General features: G+C 39.6%; 1 protein-coding gene across 1 annotated transcript; it reads left to right on the forward strand.

Annotated features, from left to right (window-relative positions):
- The first annotated feature begins 1395 nt into the window (after nt 1-1395).
- On the forward strand, nt 1396-23064 carry LOC133038257 (uncharacterized). Its single transcript, XM_061116349.1, has 5 exons — nt 1396-1487; nt 2244-2530; nt 20501-20763; nt 20947-22602; nt 23011-23064. The coding sequence occupies exons 1-5, from the start codon at nt 1396-1398 to the stop codon at nt 23062-23064; spliced, it is 2352 nt and encodes a 783-aa protein (XP_060972332.1).
- Nucleotides 23065-23072: the final 8 nt, after the last annotated feature.

The following is a 23072-nucleotide window of genomic DNA, read 5'->3' on the forward strand; positions in this document are numbered from 1 at the left end:
CCTTATTGTCTTTTGACTGATGTGACTCTTCACAGAGTAGCCGTCGCTAGACTTAAATGATCATTACTTTGTAGCTGCTGGTTGGAGGTTGTGCCGTCAGACTTTATTGCGTGTAGCAGTTCCAACAGGCTTCCTCACATGCGGCATTAAATGCGACTTGATTGCTCAGGAGAAACCTGACACGTCCCGGAGATGCCTTAACGTTACTTCGAGCTTCCGGGAGCATATGGGGTTCCGTATGCTTTCTCCGGGAGCTACGTCCTGGAAGCTACCTTATAGCATAAAGACTTAGCAAATATTTTGGATTGTACATTGTTTGATCCACGCGTCCTTATTCGGTTGGTCCACGTATATTGGGAAAAATCAGGGGCAACATTTACCCCCAAGCCTTGCTTGTTTGAAAAAATAAGACAAGGCTTGCTCAAGTGCTTCCGGTTAACTCCTCGGTTTCCTGACACGAACTTTGAGCGCGTGAGGGTGTATTTAATGATGGCCTTTAATGCAGCGATTCACTTTTTGCAGAGGTCGATTCGTTTCACGCCCATTGATTGATACGGCGCATTAATGGTGTCAGACGGATACTCAAACATTTCCACCGCCTTAATTGCAAATCGATCTTGTTCGTTGATTTCTGAGAATTCGAATCGTGCACTTCCCCCACCGTTCGATTGGTAGGTGATGACGCCTGTTCCGCATGCAGCTTTGCCTATAAAAGCCACCATCTTTCCTTCATTTCGGTTACTTCCCATTTCTTGCCAACTTTGCTCAAATTTCCCAGAGAAAAATTCTCAGACCCAGAAGAACACCTTTAAGCACTTTGCAGTTTTCTCCAGTTCTTCTTCGTTTGTTACTGTTAGTCCTTCTTGTCTTCATTCGATTCACAGCAGGACCCCCAGTTTCAACACTTCATTGTAAGTTCTTTGCACCCTTTGCTTCATTATTAATATGCATGGCATGCTGTTACTTATCTGTTTGTTTTTTTTTTCTGGGTTTGCATTCGAAGTTTCTGGGAATGCAAGTGTTTAAATCCTTCATATAATTGGGTGGAGTTTACTGCTCTAGTGATAGGATTACTGTTGTCACGCATTTGTTGTTATTATTATTATTTTTTTTTGTAGAAGACCATACGTTCGTCGTATAGTGGTCGCTTAGGGCATAGGATAGACTGTTTTCTTTCCATTTTCTGCCTTTTCTTTTTCTTTAGTGCGCAACGCCGTCTTCTGTGAATTTATTGCACCCAACTTTTGTCCAGGGAATCCTCCTAGGGTTTCCTGTATGACAGGTGTCCGGAGGGTTTAGGGTTTGGTATGGGGACCCCCATTCCCTTTTTCTTGGTTTAGGGTTTGGTATGGGGCCTAACTGCTGGAATCTTAACTCTTTTTACAGAATCGAAAAATGTCTGCTTCTAGCTCAAAATCATCGAAGAAGAGCGGTAAGCGCCTGGCTACCCTCGAGGAGGTCTCCCTGGGTTCTGTTGCCCAGGAGGGGTACAAGTCTTGGGCGACCGGATGGGAGGCGGCCGAGCTTCACTCCACTCTAACATGTCCCCATCAGTTGGAGAACATCGTGGAGGTAGCTGGAATCAAGCCTTCCACATCAGGGACCTACCATCGGCCACCTCGCGACGCGGAGACGCCCAATCATAACTACAGCGGCTTTGGGGCCTGGAGCCAGACGCATTTGATGGCTGGGGCCATGCTTCCTCTTCAAGATTATTTTGTTAATTTCTTAGTTTTTTTCGGCCTTGCGCCATACCAACTCATTCCTTAAGCATACCGTCGGCTTTCAGGCTTATTTATTTTTTACTCCGCCCGAGGATGGGGCTCTCCCCGCCCGGCAGAAATATTGTATTTTTATGAACTTGTTTCCGTCCCCAAGAAGGGGGACAAACTTAAGGACGGTTTTTACGGGTTCCGGGCTCACCCTGCTAATGAAGGGGTGGTCCCGTATAATAGGCAAACTCATGTTAAGGAGTATCGCCATCGTTTTTTCTTCTCCTCCGGGTTCCGGGCAGTGGACCATCCGGAGCTCCTCACTGAGTGGGTCAGGATTCCTCCTTATGAACGGACTGCACCTACTCAGGTTTTTCTTCTGAGAGCCCAGGCCTTTGCCTCTTATGACTGGGCTGATCTTGACGTCGGGGGCCTGGTTACTACGGAAAACTGCAGGAACGCAAAACTCATCCTTCCGCACCAATCTGTGGAGGACTCTAACCTTTCCCGGGTTATCTGTCCCAACGTGAGGGCGCCGGTTGCGGAGAAAACCTTCCGGGATGAGATCATCGCCATTGCCGAGAAGAAGTATCAGGAGTATCTCTACCGGAAGGCTCAGGAGAAGGCATACTCTAAGGCCCACGCGGCTTTCGGGAGGTCACTTCGCGTGGGGAGCCCGGTTGAGAGAAGGAGCCAGGCGATCGCCGGGAAGTCCCTTCACATTAGGGACTCAGCAGAGAGAAGAGCTCCCAAGCCACAGCCTTCGGCTCGAGAGCCGAACACTGGTGCTCCTGGTGCCAGTACTTTCGGCTCCGGTGGTAAGTCTCCTTTAGCAGTTCATCATGTCCCTTCTGTTGGCGAGTATGCCAGTCTTAGGCCCGTAGGGTTCGACGAGCGTCTTTATAGGTTTAGGATGCCCTCGACCCGATGGGGAGACCATTTGAAGGAGTTTTATTTTTCCAACTTAGTAAATTTCCTAGGTCGATCCAGGATGGGTTCTGGTCCTCCGGAGCCCGTTCCTTTAGGCCCTTCAGCTTATATTACATCCAGCTGGTTCCGGCCTTCGGACAGCTATCTCGGAGATGATGCTGCCAGCATCAAAATTCGGAACTTTGCTAGGGCCGAATTAGAGAGTCAGGGTAGGACTAGCTTGCTTGTCATATCTTGTGTTGGTGGTTTCCCACGGATGTTCTAACACTTGCTTTCTTTTCTTGTAGCAGGTGCTTCTATGGACGCCATTTTGGCCGAACTTGCCGGGGTTCACACTCCTGAGGCTCCTCCTCCCTTTACTTCTTCCCCGATGGCCCCTGCTTTAAAGATTTCTTCCAGTGCATCTCCAGACACTATTGATTTAGTGGATGATGAGGAGGTGCTGCCGGGAGAAGGTCAAGAAAAGCAATGGGGCTTTTCTGAGGAAGTTGAAGAAGGTGAAGGACGGCTCCGGGCTCTCCCTGAGGAAGCTGAAGAAGGTGAAGAAGAGCAAGAAATTGCTCTGATCGCAAACGTAAAGGCAAAATGATTGCCCAGGAGGAGCCCAAGCGGCCTCGGAGAGCTGATACTCCGGTCCACGGTCTCGATGGTGGGGTCTCTCCCATGGAAGAACATACTACCCCTCCCAATATTGTGCTGACTCCGGTTCCAGGAGATGAGGCAAGACAGGAGTTCCGGATAGCTAAACACAACTACGCCATGGACGAATACTCCCGGGGGTATGCTGAGGTGGAAGCCCTTAGGAGGGTCTTGCGGGTTGAGATGCAAAACACCATCAACAACCCGAAATACCAGAACCCGTGGGACCTAAATTTGGACCCCCTGTCGGACTGGTTCGGTCGCTTCCTTGGGCCCACCTTAGCTCCCTTTGCCGCGGAGATGACTGGCGAGTTTGCGTCTCAGCTTACTCGGTGTGCACCTAAGCGGTTCGCTGCTTGTGCATCCTTGAACTCCATCTACCAAGTCCAGGATCTCAGCCACTCCCTCACCGTGGTAAGTGTTTTGTAGTTTGCTTTTCCCCTTATTGTTTTCTTTTTTGGAGATTCTCACTTATACTTGCCTTATTTTTTAACTTGCTGCTGAGGCCGGCCGTCTCTCCAAGAACATAATCAATCATGGCTTCGTCCTGTCTGATTTCGGGGACATGGACGAGGTCAAGAAGATTCTTCAGGATCTTACTGCTAAGAGGCGACTTTATCAAGAGGCTGCTGAGCGCCGGGAGGCCGCTTCCAAAGCTAATGAGGAAGAGGCTAAGCGGAGGGAAGCCCAGGCGGAGGCGATGATCCGGGAGGAGGCCCTGCGGAGAGACAGGCTGGAGGCCAGGCACCAGGAGGAGCTGAGGGCGGAAGGCGAGGCCACTGCAAAGGCCAGGCGGGAGCTTCGGGAGGCCAGGGAAGCCTTGGATGAGATGGCTGCCAAGGTGAGATCCTTAGAGGAAACTCACCAGGAAAACTTAGAATCCAGGGCCACTCTGGCCGCAGAGCTGAAGGAGCTCAAGGACTTCAAGGAACAAGCCTCAAAGAAGGCAAAAAGGGCTGAGCTTCTTTCTCCCGTTTCCTGCAGCCGGTGCACCAAGCGTTTTGATGATGGCATCTTCATGGCTTGGTCTACCAATGACCAGAATATCAAGCTTACCTTCTACCCCAAACCTGAGGAGATGATCGCCAATTTCCGGGAGAAGAAGAAAAAGCTTGATGCCATGGTGGAGGCACGCATCGGACCTCGTCTCCCTCCGCACATCGATTAGGCCGCTCCGAGATTAACCCAGTACAACCAGGATTTCACCCACTTCTTTTTTTTTCTTTATATATATTTGTTTATATACAACTATTTTTCTTTTACTTAAGACAATATTTATATAGCTGTTTTTATTTAAAGGGGAGACAATTTTTAAGGCCTGTCCCCGGGCCATTTGTATATATTTTGACCTACCCTTTAGGGCTAGGATATTTATACGTGATCTTTTTTGATGCACATATTTCTCTTTTTGGATCTGTCCTTTGGATCAGGATGTTTATACTTATGCTTTTTTATTTTTGTGCATACTCTTTTTGACATGCCCTTTGGGTCAGGATATTTTACTTAGTTTGTTTTCTGTCTGTCCGTGCGGTATACCCTAGTACCCCCCTGAGTGGCATAGAAACTTTGTTTTTAAGGCACTCAGTTTTATTCAACATGTGGAGGCTGTATACATTTAGACGGTACAAACTCTTTAAACAAAGTCTAAGTTACATTCTTGGCTATTGGTAATATTTTCTGAGGTGATCGGCATTCCAGGCCCTTGGCACAATGGTTCCATCCATTCTTTTTAGCTTGTAAGTGCCTGAGCCGATTTCATCCTCGATTTCATATGGTCCTTCCCAATTTGGCCCAAGTACCCCCACTCCGGGTTCTTGGGTGGCTGGGAAGACTCTTCTTAAGACCATATCCCCAATAGCAAATTTTCTGTTTTTAACTTTAGAGTTAAAATACTTGGTCACCTTCTTTTGATAAGCTACCATCCATATTTGAGACTCCTCCCGGAGTTCTTCAACTTGATCCAAGGCTTCTTGAAGCAAAGCCTGATTCGTGGTTGGATCGTAAGTCGTTCTCCTGTGGGACAGGAATAACGTTTCTACTGGGACCATCGCTTCACAACCGTACGCCATTGAAAAAGGCGAGTGACCGGTCGTGGTTCTGGGGGTCGTCTGGTAGGCCCATAACACTCTTGGCAACTCTTCAGGCCAGTTGTTTTTGCAGGCCAGCAGCTTTTTCTTCAGGGTGACCTTTAGGATTTTGTTGACTGCTTCCACTTGACCGTTTGTTTGAGGTCTGGCCACCGCGGAGAAGCTTTTCACTACTCCGTGTTGGTTGCAGAAGTCAGTAAATTCCTCGCAATCAAATTGCTTCCCATTGTCAGAGACTATTTTGTGAGGCAAGCCATATCGACACACTATGTTTTTGATAACAAAGTCTAGTGCTTTTTTAGCAGTTATGGTCTTCATGGGCTCAGCCTCCGTCCATTTGGTGAAGTAGTCTACCGCTACTATTGCATACTTTACTCCTCCTTTTCCTGTTGGCAGGGACCCGATAAGATCTATTCCCCATACCGCGAAGGGCCAGGGACTAGTCATCAGGGTGATTTCATTTGGAGGAGCTCTCGGTATGTTTGCGAACCTTTGACACGAATCACACTTTTGGACGTAGTCTATACAATCTTTTTTCATCGTTGGCCAGAAGTATCCCTGTCTCAATATTTTCTTTGAGAGACTGGGTCCTCCCGTATGATCTCCACAGAACCCTTCGTGGACCTCTAGCATGATTTGTCTAGCTTCAGGGTCCGATACACACCTTAAATAAGGCATGCTGAGTCCTCTTTGGTAGAGAATTTGGTCTATCATTACATAACGATGAGCCTGATACTGAATCTTTCGAGACAGTGCCCTTTCTTGGGGCAACTCACCTCTGTTTATGTATTTTATGATGGGGACCATCCAGCTGGGTTCTTGCCCAACCGTTATTGTGGTCTCTTTTATATTGATGCTTGGCTCTGCCAAGCGTTCCACTGGTACTACCCCCAACTCTTCGATCTCGCTATCCGAAGCTAACTTAGCCAGACAGTCTGCGTGAGCATTCTTTTCCTGGGGGATCCTTTCTATTTTGTAGTCCGTGAACTCGTGGAGCAGCTCCCGGACTATTGTTACGTACGCGGCCATTCGCTCGCCGCGTGTTTGGTATTCTCCTGATATCTGGTTTACAACCAGTTGGGAATCACTATAGACTTTCACTCTTTTGGCTCCTACAGCATTTGCTAATTTCAGCCCTGCTATTAGGGCTTCATGTTCGGCCTCATTGTTTGAAGCTGCAAAATTGAACCGTAGGGCCGCCTGGAGTCGCAGTCCAGTTGGTGATATCATCGCCACTCCGACTCTTGAACCATTTTCATTGGAGGCTCCGTCCACAAATACTCTCCATGTGCGGATTAGCGGTACCGACATATTCGCGGTTGCCTCGACCTCGTTGCATTCAGTAATGAAGTCCGCCAAGGCTTGGCCTTTTATAGAAATTCGGGGCATGTAGTGCAAGTCAAATTGACTTAGCTCCATTGCCCACTTGAGGAGCCTTCCGGATGCTTCAGGTTTTTGGAGGACCTGACGGAGCGGGTGGTTGGTCAGTATCTTGATCGGATTGCTTGGAAGTATGGCCTCAATTTCCTTGATGCCATCAGGAGGCAAAAGACCAGCTTTTCAATGATTGGGTACCTCGCTTCGGCTCCTATCATGCGCTTACTGACATAGTACACAGGATGCTAAATTTTCTCTTCTTCTCGGACTAGGGCAGCGCTAACCGCGTGTTCGGAGACAGCCAAATATAGAAATAGGTCTACTCCGAGGACGGGTTTTGACAGGATAGGAGGTTTGACCATGTGCTCTTTTAGTTTTTTGAATGCCTCCTCGCACTCCTCCGACCATTCAAACTTTAAACACTTCTTCAATATGTTGAAGAAGGGTATGCACTTGTCCGTGGACCGTGAGATGAAGCGGCTTAGGGCAGCTACCTTTCCGGTCAAGCTCTGCACATCTTTATGCTTTTTGGGGGATGGCATGCTCAGGAGAGCCTGGATTTTTTCCGGATTTGCCTCAATTCCCCTTTGACTAACGATGAAGCCCAGAAACTTTCCTGACTTGACCCCAAAGGTGCATTTCTTTGGGTTGAGCTTCATGCCGTATCTCCAGACCACGTCGAAACATTCCTTTAAGTCGCTTGCATGGTCGTTGCATGCTTTGGACTTGACGTGCATGTCATCTACATAAACCTCCATATTTCATCCCAAGAGGCTTTTGAACATCCGGTTGACCATTCTCTGGTAGGTTGCTCCAGCGTTTTTCAGTCTGAAGGGCATGACTAGGTAACAGTATACCCCCTTATCGGTCCTGAAGCTAGTGCGCTCCTGGTCTGCCGTATGCATCTTTATTTGATTGTACCCAGCATAGGCGTCCATGAAGGACAGTAGTTTGAATCCAGAAGTGGCGTCTACCATCTGGTCGATCCTGGGTAGCGGGAAGCAGTCCTTCGGACAAGCTTTGTTTAGATCAAAGAAATCTATTCAAACTCGCCAAGTTCCGTTCGGCTTGGGCACCAGGACCGGATTGGCTAGCCACTCCGGATAGTATACGTCGCGGATCATGCCGTTACTCAAAAGTTTATCCACCTCTTTCTCCAGAGCCTCGGCTTTCACCGAGTCAAGTGGGCGTCGCTTTTGCTGGACAGGGGGTATGTCCAGATTGACGTTGAGTACGTGGGTGATGACATGAGGGCTTATGCCAGTCATGTCTTCTTGGCACCATGCAAAGATGTCGATGGCGCCCTTCAGTGTTTTTATTATTTTTTCTTTTTCCTCCGGATCTAGGTTCTTCCCCAGCTGGAGTACTTTGGTGGAAACGAGGTCGCACACTGATAATTCCTCGACATCCTCCATCGGTTCCACAATCCTTTCGGCCCCCACACGGGGGTCTAGCTCATCTTCTTCAGCCACTTCTGGCTCAACTGATTCTCGGACCATTAGTACGGGTAGGTGGGTTGCGACATTGTATCATTGTCTTGCTTCCCCCTAGTTTCCTCTCACCGTCCCGATCCCAGCTTCCTAGGTAGGGAACTTCAGGCACAGGTGCCGAATCGATGTGACTGCGCCAAAATCTACCAAGGCCGGTCGGCCGAGGATCGCGTTGTAAGCAGTCGGACAGTCCACCACCACGAAAGTGCAGTTTTTAAATGTGCTCTGGGGGGTGTCCGGGCACAAGGTGACTGGGAGCCTTACTTTTCCCATTGGGATAAGTGTCGTCCCATTAAACCCTGTGAGTTGGGACCCACTGGGCGAGAGGTCTCGGTCCGCCAAGCCGATTGCGGTGAAGGCCTCCTTGAAGAGTAGGTTTACGGAACTTCCATTGTCAATTAAGACTCTGGCCACCACTTTATTTGCGATGGGGGTCTCTATGACCAATGGGTCATGATGAGGGAAGCGCACTGTCTTGGCGTCTTCTTCCGTGAACGTGATGGGTTGGTCCATCAGCCGGGGCCTTTGAGCTGGGAGTTGAGTAACCTCCCAAACCTCATTGTGTTTCACGGCCCCTGCGTATCGTTTGGGCTCCTTGCGAGTAGTTCCTCCGATATGGGGACCTCCGGAGATCATGGCTACCCTCCCGTTAAGTTTGGGCGGCAGACCGGGGATGTGTTGGGCGTCGCCTGCGGGAGCAGTTGGAGCTAACGCTCCTGCTGTACTCCCCGGTGTTCCCTGAGGCACACCCACAGTCGCCTGGCCCGGATTAAGGTGAGGCAACCTATTTTTGATCCACTCGTAGAGGTGACCCAACCGGATTAGGTTTTCGATCTCGTCCTTGAGATTCTTGCATTCATTGGTGCTATGACCAATGTCGTTGTGGTACTCGCATCTTTTGCTCGGATCTCTCCGGGAGCTATCCTTGTACAACGGTTGTGGTCTCCGGTAGTGTGTGTATTTTGCCTAGTGGCAAAGTATACACGCTCTTGGGAGTCTGATAGCTCCGTGTATTGAGTGTACTGGGGGGTGTACCCCCTTTTCTGGCGCTTCTCCCCAATCCGGGTGCTACCCTTTGAGGACCTTTTACTCCTCGAGCCCTGGGAAGGGCCTGCCAGGCTAATAGCCGGAGCAGAGTGCGAAGGAGTTTGTCCATTCATTCTGGACGGGTTGCCGAAATGGGATGATGCTGGGCCGAGGCCTGGCCCTGACTATATCCGGGGGTAGCAGAGAATTGTATGCCACTTGTTTGCGGAGTTGCGGTCGGGGCAGTACCCGAGGGCGATACTCCGGGCATGTACCCTGCTATCCCGGTGGGATAGTATCCTCCATAAGCCACTATTTGGGCTTCTTCGAGGTTGATATATTTTTGGACTCTCTTCTGGAAATCTTGAAGGCTAGCAGCTCCTTCTTGCTGTAGTTCATTCCAGAAAGGAGTCCCCGTACGGATGCCTGCTTGGAGAAGCGCAAGCTGTTGTCCGTCGTCAACTTTCTTGGTTTTCGAGGCTTCCTCTCAGAACCTCTTTATATAATTCTTCAAGGTCTCGGTGGGCAGTTGCTTGATATTAGTTACTAACCTCCAGGTTGACCTTTCTTGCGGCGACAAACTGTCTCCGGAAGTTGGTCTGTAGCTTGTTCCAACAGCCCACGGATCCTGGTTCCAGCTTTTTGAACCATTCCTCTGCGGACCCACATAGAGTAAGTGGGAAGCATAGACATTTGGCGTCATTGCTGACTCTCATGACCGTCATGACACGGGTGAACCGTGATAAGTGGTCGCTAGGATCGGAGTTCCCGGTATAAGCTGCCATTTCGGGCATCTTGAAGTTCTTAGGGAGTTCCGCCTCTAGGATGTGCTTAGCACATGGCTCCCGGTCCTCGCTGTCTGAGTCGGAGTCGTCCCCTTTCTGTCTTCGGGTGACTCTGGCAATGTCTTTTCGAAGTATGGCGAGTTCCGCCATAATTCCTTCATTTAACGTACCCGTGGAGACCGTGGGTCCGTATCTTTTTTGGTCAAGGTGATCCCGGAGATCACCTTGGTTCCCATTGATTTGATTTGGTTCCCATCTAGGATCGGAGTTCCCGGTATAAGCTGCCATTTCGGGCATCTTGAAGTTCTTAGGGAGTTCCGCCTCTAGGATGTGCTTAGCACATGGCTCCCGGTCCTCGCTGTCTGAGTCGGAGTCGTCCCCTTTCTGTCTTCGGGAGACTCGGGCAATGTCTTTTCGAAGTATGGCGAGTTCCGCCATAATTCCTTCATTTAACGTACCCGTGGAGACCGTGGGTCCGTATCTTTTTTGGTCAAGGTGATCCCGGAGATCACCTTGGTTCCCATTGATTTGATTTCTCAGATCAACGGGAGGACACTTCTGTCCTCTTCTTCCTCTACCCCCGGGTTCTTGGTGCACGGAAACGCTTTTTCGGTCCTCTCGATCCTGAGGGCCAAAGCTCCCTTTTTGGGGCTTTCCCCTCTGCGGACCTTTCCCTTTAGGGAAATCTGAGCGGACCTTTCGCGGATCCTGCATCTTTTTCTTTCGCCCCGGGGTAGAGGTAGGGTTTTTTGTGTGGTTCCCTTCAGCAGGGTACCTTATAGGGCTAGGCTCCCTAGACTTCTGTCGTTGGGAACTAGGCGATGACATCTCTGGCTCCTCGCCAAGTCCAGCGGTCACTGCCTTGGGGTGCACGTGAATGCCAGCCGCCTCCATGGCTTTTTGCATGGCCAGCATCACTTCTTGCATTTTCTGGTTTTGTGCTTTCTGAGCTTCGATCTCGGCTTCGTGATCGATAGCTTTTTGTCTGAGAAGCACCAACTCCGAGTAACTACCTTCGTCGTAGGCATACTCATCGAGGTTTCCCTCGTAGTCATCATCTGGAATTCCTTCTTCTTCCTCGGAACCCTCAGCTGCTCTTGAGGCTACATCTTCTTCATTTGGGTCTTGAGCATCTTCTAGAGGGCGAGGCTGACGAGTATTTCTAGTCTCCACCATGTTTGTGAAGCCAAGTGTTCGTTTACAGTAGCTTTCTTCAGCTCTCAATGAAAGCACCAAAATGTTGACCGAGGTTTTTGGCAACTAATAAAATATTATAAAGTTAGAGAGCTGTAAGAAATTTAGAGAAGGATTTTTTACGTGGTTGGGGCGTTAATGAGCCTTAGTCCACGAGTCTCTGTTATTTATGGATGTCTTTAATACAGAGAATGTATTTGGAGAGTGTTTTACTCTTATAAATACAGAGAATGTTCTTGGTGAGTATTTACTCTACTTGCTCATATGCAGCCCAAGATTCTCGATCCCATTTAATGAGCTTTGAGGGGGTATTTATAGTGTTTTTGGTGGGGTGATCCCCAGAATTATCCTTACAAGTGTATCTGTAAGTATCCATAAAGTTAGGCATTCCCAATGAATATACCATGGGTAATGATGGTCAAATCCCTAGGTGTTGTAGGGTTTTTATGCGGAATGTCCTTATTGTCTTTTGACTGATGTGACTCTTCACAGAGTAGCCGTCGCTAGACTTAAATGATCATTACTTTGTAACTGCTGGTTGGAGGTTGTGCCGTCAGACTTTATTGCGTGTAGCAGTCCCAACACGCTTCCTCCCATGCGGCATTAAATGCGACTTGATTGCTCAGGAGAAACCTGACACGTCCCGGAGATGCCTTAACGTTACTTCGAGCTTCCGGGAGCATATGGGGTTCCGTATGCTTTCTCCAGGAGCTACGTCCTGGAAGCTACCTTATAGCATAAAGACTTAGCAAATATTTTGGATTGTACATTGTTTGATCCACGCGTCCTTATTCGGTTGGTCCACGTATATTGGGAAAAATCAGGGGCAACAGTTAAAATTCTTTATTTAATTAAATACAAGAAAAATACAAATAGTTTGTCTAGAAATAATATCTAAAACTAAAAGTGTTTTTCTTAAAATTAACTTTAAAATATTAAAATGAAAATAAATTTCATATATTTTAAAAGTTATTTATGTTGCTAATTCAATTTTATTAGGTCAAACTAATATAATTAACCTAGTACAGTTATTCAAATCAGGCAAATGGGCCTTCACAATTGGGGTAGTTCATGTGAGGGGGTACTGGGTTCAGTATGTCGTACCCACTTCTATGGCTGCCAACTCTCACACAAGGCCCAAAAGAGAGGAATTTAATCTAAAATAAATAACTGTTATTAATTGAATAGGTCCAATAACTAAATGGACCTAAATAAAATCTATCATGGTGTGACATTTTATTTAGCAACAACCTATATGCATCTATATAATAAAATAAACATATAGGCTCACACAGGTACACACTTGGATGGATCCTATCATGTTGCTAGGTCATACACAGATGAAAGAAGATTGTAAAATTTTACCTGTTACAAATTATTAACTTGACCAAGGGAGCCATCAGATCAATAGATCTGGCAAAAAGGTAACCATGGCTATTTGCAATCAAGTAATAATAGGTTTTGAAAACTTACACACAAGCTAAAACCACATACTCCTGCAACAAGGTTAGCTGGATAGTTGGAAGTAGGATTTATTTAATTTTAAATAAATAAATTTCGAAAATAATTAAATTAAATAAATAAATAAAATAAATATTTAACTTTTCGAAAAATAATAAAATAAATATTTATTTGTCGAAAAATAAAATAAAATAAAATAAAAAATAATTTAATTTTGAAATTATTTAAAAAATATTTAAAATTAAACCTACAATTTTAAAAAATTAGGTTTCAACTAACCTAAATATCATTTCAAAATTTGCTAACTACTTTTAAAAATTAAATGTTATTTTATAAATAAAAATTAAATAAAAATTAAAAAAGATAAATTAAATATCTTTTTCAGATTTTAAACTTAATTTAAATAAATAAAATAACAAAATTTAAAAGTTAGCAAAATATCTTACATCTATTTAAAGTTACATGATTATAGTTATCTTATTTTAAATTTAAATAAGGTCAAATTATTTAAAAAAAATTAATTTAAAAATTTAATATCTGACCTTAAATTTAAAAATAAGATAAGATATAATCAAATTTAAAAATAAGATAGATAATTAAACAAAAATATAGATATTTACTAATTTCAAATTCAAATTACACTAATATCATTAATTAAATTAAAAAAAATATTAAATAAATTAATTATGATAATTAGAATTGAATAAGGAATAGTAAATATATAAATACAAAACTACACAAAAAATCGAAACTTAAATCCATGAAAAAGCATGAAAAAACGAAGAAAAACGAAAAATTTGTGAGCTGTACGGACAGTATGCCAAGCATACTGTCCGCGCGCACAATGGAGGCTGCATGGGCGAGATTGTGCGGCGCAGAAGGCTGCAAGCAGCCATGTCCGCGCGCGGAGCCCAGAAATTCAGACAACCAGGCTGTCTGCGCGCGTGCTGTCCGAGGGACAAGCCTCGTGCGCGCTCGCGTGCCTAAATGCACGACTCCGATTTTTTTCGAAACTTCAAAAAATCATAACTAATTCAAATTAAATCGAAATTGAGTTCTGTAAAAAAGTAACTTGCTTAATTTTTTCCATACTATCCAATAAAAGTAATTCCAGAAACAAAATTTCAATTATTTTTCACGAAAATTCACAAACATCAATCAATCATCATATAACACTCAATAGAACATGAAACCATCCAAATAACAAATAATCGTTTTAAAATCCAAATTTCTTGCAGGAAAATCAATTACCATGGCTCTGAGGCCAGTTGTTGGAAATTTATTTTACCAGGATCTTAGATCTACTCACAAGTATGTTGTTTAACACCCTAAATATAAACTTTCTAAAACGATAAATTAAACACATATAAAGTTAAGAAAACCTTACATTGATGCAGCGGAATTAATGTCTCCTTCCACTCAGATCTCTAACCCTTGTATCCTTTCTGTCGCAGAGTATTATCAAGATCTGAGCCCGAATGTCCTTCTTCTTTGAGTTTGATCCTTCACAGTCTTCCAATCTATGATTGAGTTACTGCTTGTTGTGTGTCGGCACTTACTCTTTCACTAGGGTCGAAATTTATGAAGAGAAAAGAGAAGAATGGTTTCGGCCAGGTATAGAAAAGTAGGGAAGGCTAAGTTTTTCTGAAGAGAGAAATTTCTGTCAAAAGATGTTATTCAAAGTTGTGATTTTGACTGAGCCATCACTTTCTATTTATAGCCAACTACTAGGTTTAGTTTAGGACTTATTTGGCATTAAAATAATAAAAAAATCAATTTGAAATTCCACAATAGATGGCCGGCCATGGTGTGATAATGGGCCCCACTTGATTTTGCAGTTTTAACAAATTTTATTTCTATTTTCTCAAAAAAGCCAATTTTCCAATTCTAACCATTTAAATGCCAAAACTAATTATTTAATAACTAAAATAGATTATTAAATAATATTATCATTTAATTTAATTATTAACTAGACATATAAAGTCCATTAATAAATAAATAAACCTAGAATCTCTTTTCTTTACAATTTCACCCCTGCTTAGTGAAAATTCACAAATTAGACATAGTCTAACTTTAGAATTATAATTGATCAATCACGAATCAATTAATGAGTCTTACAAGCAGAATGTTCTCAACTAGAATGGGGACCATGGATCTATATGCTGAGCTTCCAATAAGTGAACTAAATTTACCAAGTAAATTCCTACTTATTAATTCTTCGTTGAATCCACTCTTAGAACTTAGAATTGCACTCTCAGACTTATATAGAGCATATTATATGTTCCACGATATCAATATGCTATCTCATTTAACCATTGTTATAATCTTATTGTGATTTAAAGATCCTCTATATAGATGATCTACATCGAAATGGGATTTCTTTACCGTTCTCACCCCTCAATGTATTTTTTCCCTTAAAACACTTAGCTACCTGTAAATGGTGTTTAGTGATCTAATAATTAGTCAGTTAAACAAGAGCTCATCCATTTACTTCTATTTGCTAAGCTCGAAGGGAATCATCACTTGACTTCTATACACTAGTAGAAGCTATAGATTTCATATTTATATTCAGCACTCCCACTCAATCATACTATCATGTTCCCAAAATATACGTATCACCCTGACCTAAAAGTAGGCTTAACTAATAAATCAAAGAACATGAATAGCACTCCTGAGTTGAGCCTAAGCATATCAGGATTTAGATTCTTTTAATCTTAAGATCAACTACTGATATTGACTTGGAAAGATATATATAACGGTAAGTTTGTAATATCTTAACTTAGTTGCAATATCAGTCCAGTCCAATGTATACTCCATACATTCGAAACTAGTATACTTTACTAATGTCCTAGAAAGAACATAACACTTACTCCAAGTGTAAGTACGTATCATCGCTGATTATCACATTAGTGTAAATCCAATAACACTGATGAAACAGGGACCAAGTCTTTTGATTCATATGATCACAATCACATTCCACTGTGTTGACGATACGATACTGTAATTGTGAATAAATATATGATCTGGATTTAACTGATTCTGTGTGTAAATGTAATAAACATATTAAAATTCATGCAAACATCAATCACTTGAAATTCCTTATATTGATAACTAATCAGATTGTAAAGAGTTTTATTTAGGGCATAAAACCCAACAACTACCCACAGGGGGTGGAGGCCCAGACGATTCTCCAGAAACCTTCGTGGTCTGAACCATTTCCACTAAACCCTCCCCCTCTTCAATGGTTTCATTCACCAACAAACCCTTTCCTTTATCCCCCATCACGCAAAACCCCAAGGAGTGAAACTACCGAAGTAACAGCAGACAGCGAGAGAAAGAATCAAACAGATTCAAAGACACAGTGTCGATATTGGACGAGCCAACTTCTCATAGAGAGAAAAGAAAATACCAATATTAGTTATGTTGTCTTTTTTTCTCTTTTCTCTCATAAGGAGTAGTAGTAAAATTATAAACTATATTGTGTAGCAAGTAACTGTGGCGTGTACCTTTGTATTACTATTATGAAGATCAATCACTTATCAATACCACCACTCTTAAAAGTTATCATAAGAATTCAATTTTATATATAAGTGAATACATTTTTTTTCATAAAAATTATTTATTTCAATTTTAATTTATTCAAATACTTTTAATAAATATTTTATTATAATAATTATAATTTAAAAGCTAGATAGAAAATTTTGGAGTAATTTAAAATTACTTTAATTCCTTAAATATTCACTTCATGACTTTAATTGTGTGATTCATTGAAAAATATATATAATTAATCGAACAAATATTAGTTATTTTTTAATTATTTAACTATTCATAGTTTACATATTTGAAAATTTTAACCATTAGATATTTAGTTTTTTTTTTTTTTTTTGAGAAAATGTGTTAATGTTGATTTTTAAAATTGAAAAAATAATATAATTAATCAATAAATACTTTTAATTATAGATATTTTAATTCTAAACTGATATTAATAATATATTATTTGCCAAATAAGAACATGATGCTCTAACCAATTAAATATTTTGGGTTTTTTTTTCTTTTTGCTGTATTAGTTTTGTTTTAGTTCTTAATTTATTTATTTGATATACCTTTAAACATTAAAAAAATAACAGATCAATAGAATTACTTTTAAATTCTTTAACGATTCACTTGATGGTTTTTATTAGTATGATGCTTTTAAAAAAATAAAAAATAATACAATTAAAAATAAAATAATACAAAATATTTTATTAAAGATAATAATAATATATATCTTTTAATAAAATAAATACAAGATATTTTATACATAATATAATTTGTTTACATATAGAATTAAAAATTTAAATTTAATAATTATCTTTTTTATGCATATATATACACCTAACATTCTTATTTACTTTACAATTACTTTTATTAAATTTTTTCTCTCTTTCTTTCTTTTTCTTACGAAATCTTTAAAGAACATTCATGAAAGTAGAATAAAACATCAACAAAATATGCATTCTTCAGGTACTAAAAAATATTATACAAATAATTTTAGTATTTACATGTATTTTTCTTTTAATTGTTCTTGAAAATAATTTTATTAATATGTATACTTTAATATTATGTTCAAGTTAATAATGACTTAATAAGATCACATACACACATATACTAAATCTATTTAAATTATCATTTAGGTGACATTTGATTAAAGAACACATAAGAAATTTTTTTGTTATATTTTTATTTTCATAAAAAATATATCCTTCGTACATATAAATTGAATCTCTGTCTCTATTTATTCAAGTTTTCACTATTTTGTATTCTTCTATTTTTTTTATTAAGACAGAATCTATTACATGGAATTAATTTCTACAATCATCAAAGATTTTGGAGACTCAAGAAATATTTCTGAAGAAGTTTTTTTGTTAAAATATCAACTTTCATCTTTAGCTCGGCACGAAAGGATTCTAAAGTTAAAATTGAAGAGATTCGTCTTACATGATGACTTACCTATCATTCAAAAGACTATATGCAAACATGGAAGATTGAAACGAAAAATTCATATTATCCAAAATAAGTACAAATATGATTTAGACAAGAAAATCAACCTGATCCTTGGAGTTGTTAAATCTTTCAATGATTTTCTAAAGTTAAGCTACAATACAAGTGATAATAAAAAAAGACGCCTTAGTCTCACAGGTACATTTTACATTTGCTGAATTTTATTACTTATTGTTGATGCTTCTAATATTCTAAATTAATAATAATTTTTTTGGTCTTTTAACTATAAACTATGCAGATGAACATGGACCAGTAAAAAAAATTTGCTACTCTTTTGATGAAAACATACCTGAGTCTACATTCTCTTCAGCAAATGGTGCAACTCCGAATAATGGTACCTCTTAAAATTAAACTACATGTGCAATTAATAATAATAATAATAATAATAATAATAATAATAATAATAATAATATAAAACATTTATATTTATATACTATTGCATCATTTATCAATATAAGATATCATTCACCTCAATGATAAAGATGCAAATAAAGCAATTAAAATTTCCCGACAACAAACTACTACTCATAGTATTAACACCATACAGTTTGAGAATAGAAAATATATTATAATATTCTTTTCTTTCTAATTGAATAAACTCAAATGCTTTATTTATTAAAATATTTTTCTTTGTTTGATTAATAGTTCATTATACAACACCTTGGAATTTTGGGCCTCCTTCATACACATGCCAATATTGCGGTGCCATTTTATGGTATGGGGAACGAACTACAAAAACAATAAAGGTCAAGCATCCCAAATTCTCATTTTGTTGTATGGAAGGACGCGTACAAATACCATTATTGAAAGAAGAACCTCCATTACTCAAATTTCTCCTCGAAGCAGAATCTGGATAAAAGGGCTTTAAATTTCGAAAAAAAATATAAGGGCTTATAACTCTATGTTTGCATTCACATCAATGGGAGGCTGAGTTGATACAACAATCAACCAATCAAAAGGACCTTATGTTTTTCGAATGAGTGGTCAAAATTATCATCTTATTGGTTCTTTGTTGCCAAAAGTTGGGAAAATACCACAATTTGCTCAGCTATACGTTTATGATACTGAAAATGAAACAGGGAACAGAGTTGACACATTGGAGGAACATTGAAATTGAAAACAAAATCGTTGATGAATTATCTAAAATGTTGGATCAACATAATAATTTGGTCAAATCCTTTCGAATGGCAAGGGATAGATTCAAAGCACAACCAGAATCTACTTTTTGTTTACGACTCTGAAGTAGCAGGACAAGAGATGGTCGTCAATACAATATGCTAACAGTATCTGAAGTAGTAGGCATAATAGTTGGTGATTTTAATGAAGAGAACTCTGAACGTGATGTTATTGTAGAGCATCGAACCAAAGGACTCTAGAAAATCACAAATTTCCATCCAAGTTTCATGTCTATGACATACCCATTAATACACCCTTATGGTGAAGATGGATATAGACTTTGCATTCCTTTTAGAAATGCAAATGAGAGTGATTCTAAGAAAAAAATGCTGACAATGAGACAATATTATTCCTTCAGGCTACAACAAAGATTAAATGAGGGTCACACTCTTCTTCGAGCTGGTCGACTACTGCAACAATATATAGTAGATTGTTATATGGAAATTGAGGAAGAAAGATTTAGATGGATACGAAATCACCAAGAAAAACTCAGGACAGACCTTTACTCTAGTTTAATGGATGCTGCTCATTAGGTGATTCAAATTGCTCAAAAGTGGGAAAACTATTATTTTGCCTTCGTCACACACTGGGGGACCCCGATATAGAGTACAAAATTATCAAGATGCTATGGCCATTTGTAAATGGGCTGGATATCCTGATTTATTTCTTACTTTCACTTGCAACCCAAAGTGGCCAGAAATAAATGACATGATTAATTTAATTGGTCAAAAAGACGATGAGAATAGGGTTGATATCATATGCAGAGTTTTTGAAATAAAGTTGAACCAGCTAATGCACGATCTGAAAAAAGAACATCCATTTAGAAAAATAATCGCATGTAAGTTCTTATATTATTAAATTCACAACAAAATTAAATTATTTTAAAATGATACTTTATGAAAATATTTCACAATTTTTCCAACAATTTTAAAGGTAAATTTTAATATTTTCTCAATGTTATTGTAGGTATATACACAATTGAGTGCCAAAAAAGAGGATTGCCTCATGCACACATACTACTTTTCTTGCTTCATCATTGAAAAATCCTTCAGCAGAACATATAGACAAAATAATAAGTGCAGAAATCCCAGACTCAAATATTGATCCTGATGGTTATAATGCCGTTAACAAATTTATGATTCATGGACCTTGTGGAAAACTTAATTCAAACTCTCCATGTATGATGCAAGGTAGGTGCACAAAACATTTCTCAAAAAAATTTAATGATCGGACGACAATAAACGCAGATGGCTTTCCAGTTTACAAAAGAAGAAATAAAGGTATACACATTGAAAAGAAAGGTGTCATTTTAGATAATCGATATGTCGTCCCTTATAATAGAAATTTGATTGTCAAGTTTGATGCACATATCAATATCGAGATTTGCAATTACTCTAGATCAGTCAAATATCTATTCAAATATGTTCATAAAAGTTCTGATAGAGCAACTGCAAGAATAGAATCTATTGATACTTCCGAAGAAATAGATGAAATCAAAACATATTTAGACTGTAGGTATATATCAGCAACTGAAGCTTGCTGGAGAATCTTTCAATTTGACATACATTATAGACAACCATCAGTTGAAAGATTGCCATTCCATTTGCCTGGAGATCATACAGTAATATTCGGAGAAAAAGATTATGTTGATGATGTTCTTTCCAAGCCTGGAATAAGACAAACAAAGTTCACTGAATGGTTGGAGACAAATAAGAAAAATAATGATGCACGAGAACTTATTCTAATTTTCCTTCATATTGGGTTTGGAATTCAAAAGAAAAAATATGGACAAGGAGAAAAAATGGTGTGGCTATTGGAAGAATTTACTTCGCACATCCTTCAACTGGTGAATGCTTCTATATGAGAATGTTGCTTAATTTTGTCAAAGGATGCACTTCGTACGAAAATATTAGAACAATAAATGGGATCAAATATCCTACTTTTAAAGTCGCGTGCTATGCTTTAGGATTATTAGATGATGATAAGGAATGGATTGACTGCTTGACTGAAGCTACACTATGGGCAACAGGAAAAGGAATTAAGACACCTTTTTGTCACAATACTCATTCATTGTCAAGTTTCAGATGCATTACAAGTTTGGAAATCTAACTATACTACACTATCAGAAGATATAATTTCATTGCAAAGGAAAAGATTTAGAAACAAAGATCTTCAATTAACTGAACAACAAGTTGAATCATACACTCTATACGAAATTGAAATGATAATGTTGAAGATGGGAAAAAGTTTGAAAGACATAGATGGAATGTCGTTTCCTAATTCTTCATTAATAAGAGATTTAGGTAATAGACTAATCAACGAAGAACTTGATTATGACAGAGAACAATTAAATATATTGCATGAGAAATCATTTGCTTCTCTAAATCCTTGCCTAAAGTCAACTTATGAAGCAATAATGCATTCTGTAGAAAATGAACAAGGAAATTTATTTTTTATCAATGGACATGGTGGCACTGGTAAAACATTTTTATGGAATACAATTATTGCAAAGCTTAGGTCTCAATCCAGAATAGTCTTGCCTGTAGCAACTTCAGAAATAGCTGCTTTGTTATTGCCTAATGGTAGGACAGCACATTCAAGATTTCATATTCCTTTAGATGTTACAGCAGAGTCAACTTGTGAAATTCGTCAAGGTACCCTATTAGCTGGACTTCTAATGAAAACTTCATTGATCATTTGGGATGAAACCCCTATGGCAAATAAATTCTGTTTTGAAGCTTTAGATAAGACCTTAAGAGATATTCTAAGAACAAGGTTTGAAAGTAGCTTTAAAAAACCTTTTGGAGGACTTACAATAGAATGCGGTGGTGATTTTCGACAAATATTACCAGTTGTTCCAAAAGGTACAAGAGCTGACATCGTTGGTGCTTCTCTCAACTCATCATACTTGTGGCCATTTTTTAAAATATATGAGCTCAACCAAAATATGAGGCTCTATAATGGAAGTTTAAGTGGATCTGAGGCTGCTAAAATAGCTACTTTTGATAAATGGATGTTCCAGATAGGAGATGGTTCATTATATGATGACATTGATAGAGAATTAATTAAACTTCCTTCTGATATATGCAAAAATTCATCTCAAGATCCAGTGAAATCCATAGTTGAAGCTATCTACCCATCGCTTTTACAAAACTACAACGATCCTGCATATTTGAAAGAAAGAGCAATATTAACACCAAAAAATGAAATGGTCCATGAATTGAATGAAATAATTATGAATATTATACCAGGTGAAGGCAGAATATATTATATCTCAGACACTATATGTAAAGCAAGTGTAAGGACAAGTGATGATGATCTTTTGTATTCACCTGAATTTTTGCATAGTTTGAAATTTAATGGCATACCAAATCACGACATTCGACTTAAGGAAGGTGTTCCAGTAATGCTCCTTAGAAATCTAAATCAAACAGAAGGCTTATGCAATGGCACACGATTGATTGTTACACATCTTGGAAAATGGTCCATTAGAGCTGACATTATTTCTGGAACAAATATCGGTCAAAACGTCACAATCCCAAGAATTATCATGTCTCCCAACGAATCAAAATGGCCATTCAAGCTTAATAGACGACATCTTCCTTTAGCACCATGCTTTGCTATGACAATAAATAAAAGTCAAGGACAATCTCTTAAACATGTTGGATTATATCTCCCTAAGCAAGTATTTACCCATGGTCAATTATATGTTGATGTCTCTCGAGTCACTACAAGAGAAGGATTAATCATACTAAATGATGATGATGAGATGGAAGATAGAACTTTTATAAAAAAATATAGTTTACAAAACAGTATTTCAAATATTATTTAAATTATATTTTATCATAACATTCCTTCATATTATTAATAACAATTGTCTATAACGCGAAAGGCGGTCACGCAACCTAGTTTATATATAACTCAAATTAGAATCTTAAAAGTCGAGTACAGTAGAATTATAGAAAAAAGAAGAGAGAATTTACAGATTTGCTGACTAGTCTTGGAGGAGCAAGGTTAACTGCATTTGGTCTTTTGATGGTTTTTGATAAATCATGGTTGAGGATGTAATTTGCATCGTATTTTGTTAAAACAGAAAGGAAGGGACAACATCCTTCTAGTAAGGTTTTGTTCCCATGATGATGGATGAGTAATTAT

This window comes from Cannabis sativa, chromosome 5 (assembly GCF_029168945.1).
Source record: "Cannabis sativa cultivar Pink pepper isolate KNU-18-1 chromosome 5, ASM2916894v1, whole genome shotgun sequence".
In the NCBI taxonomy this organism is placed as follows: domain Eukaryota; kingdom Viridiplantae; phylum Streptophyta; class Magnoliopsida; order Rosales; family Cannabaceae; genus Cannabis; species Cannabis sativa.

Coding starts and splice junctions, on each gene's coding strand:
- LOC133038257 (XM_061116349.1), top strand. CDS start 1,396: ATGTCTGCTTCTAGCTCAAAATCATCGAAGAAGAGCGGTAAGCGCCTG. Junction 1,488..2,243: donor GGTTCTGTTGCCCAGGAGGG/GTACAAGTCTTG, acceptor TCCCAACGTGAG/GGCGCCGGTTGCGGAGAAAA. Junction 20,764..20,946: donor CTTCGCACATCCTTCAACTG/GTGAATGCTTCT, acceptor TATGGGCAACAG/GAAAAGGAATTAAGACACCT.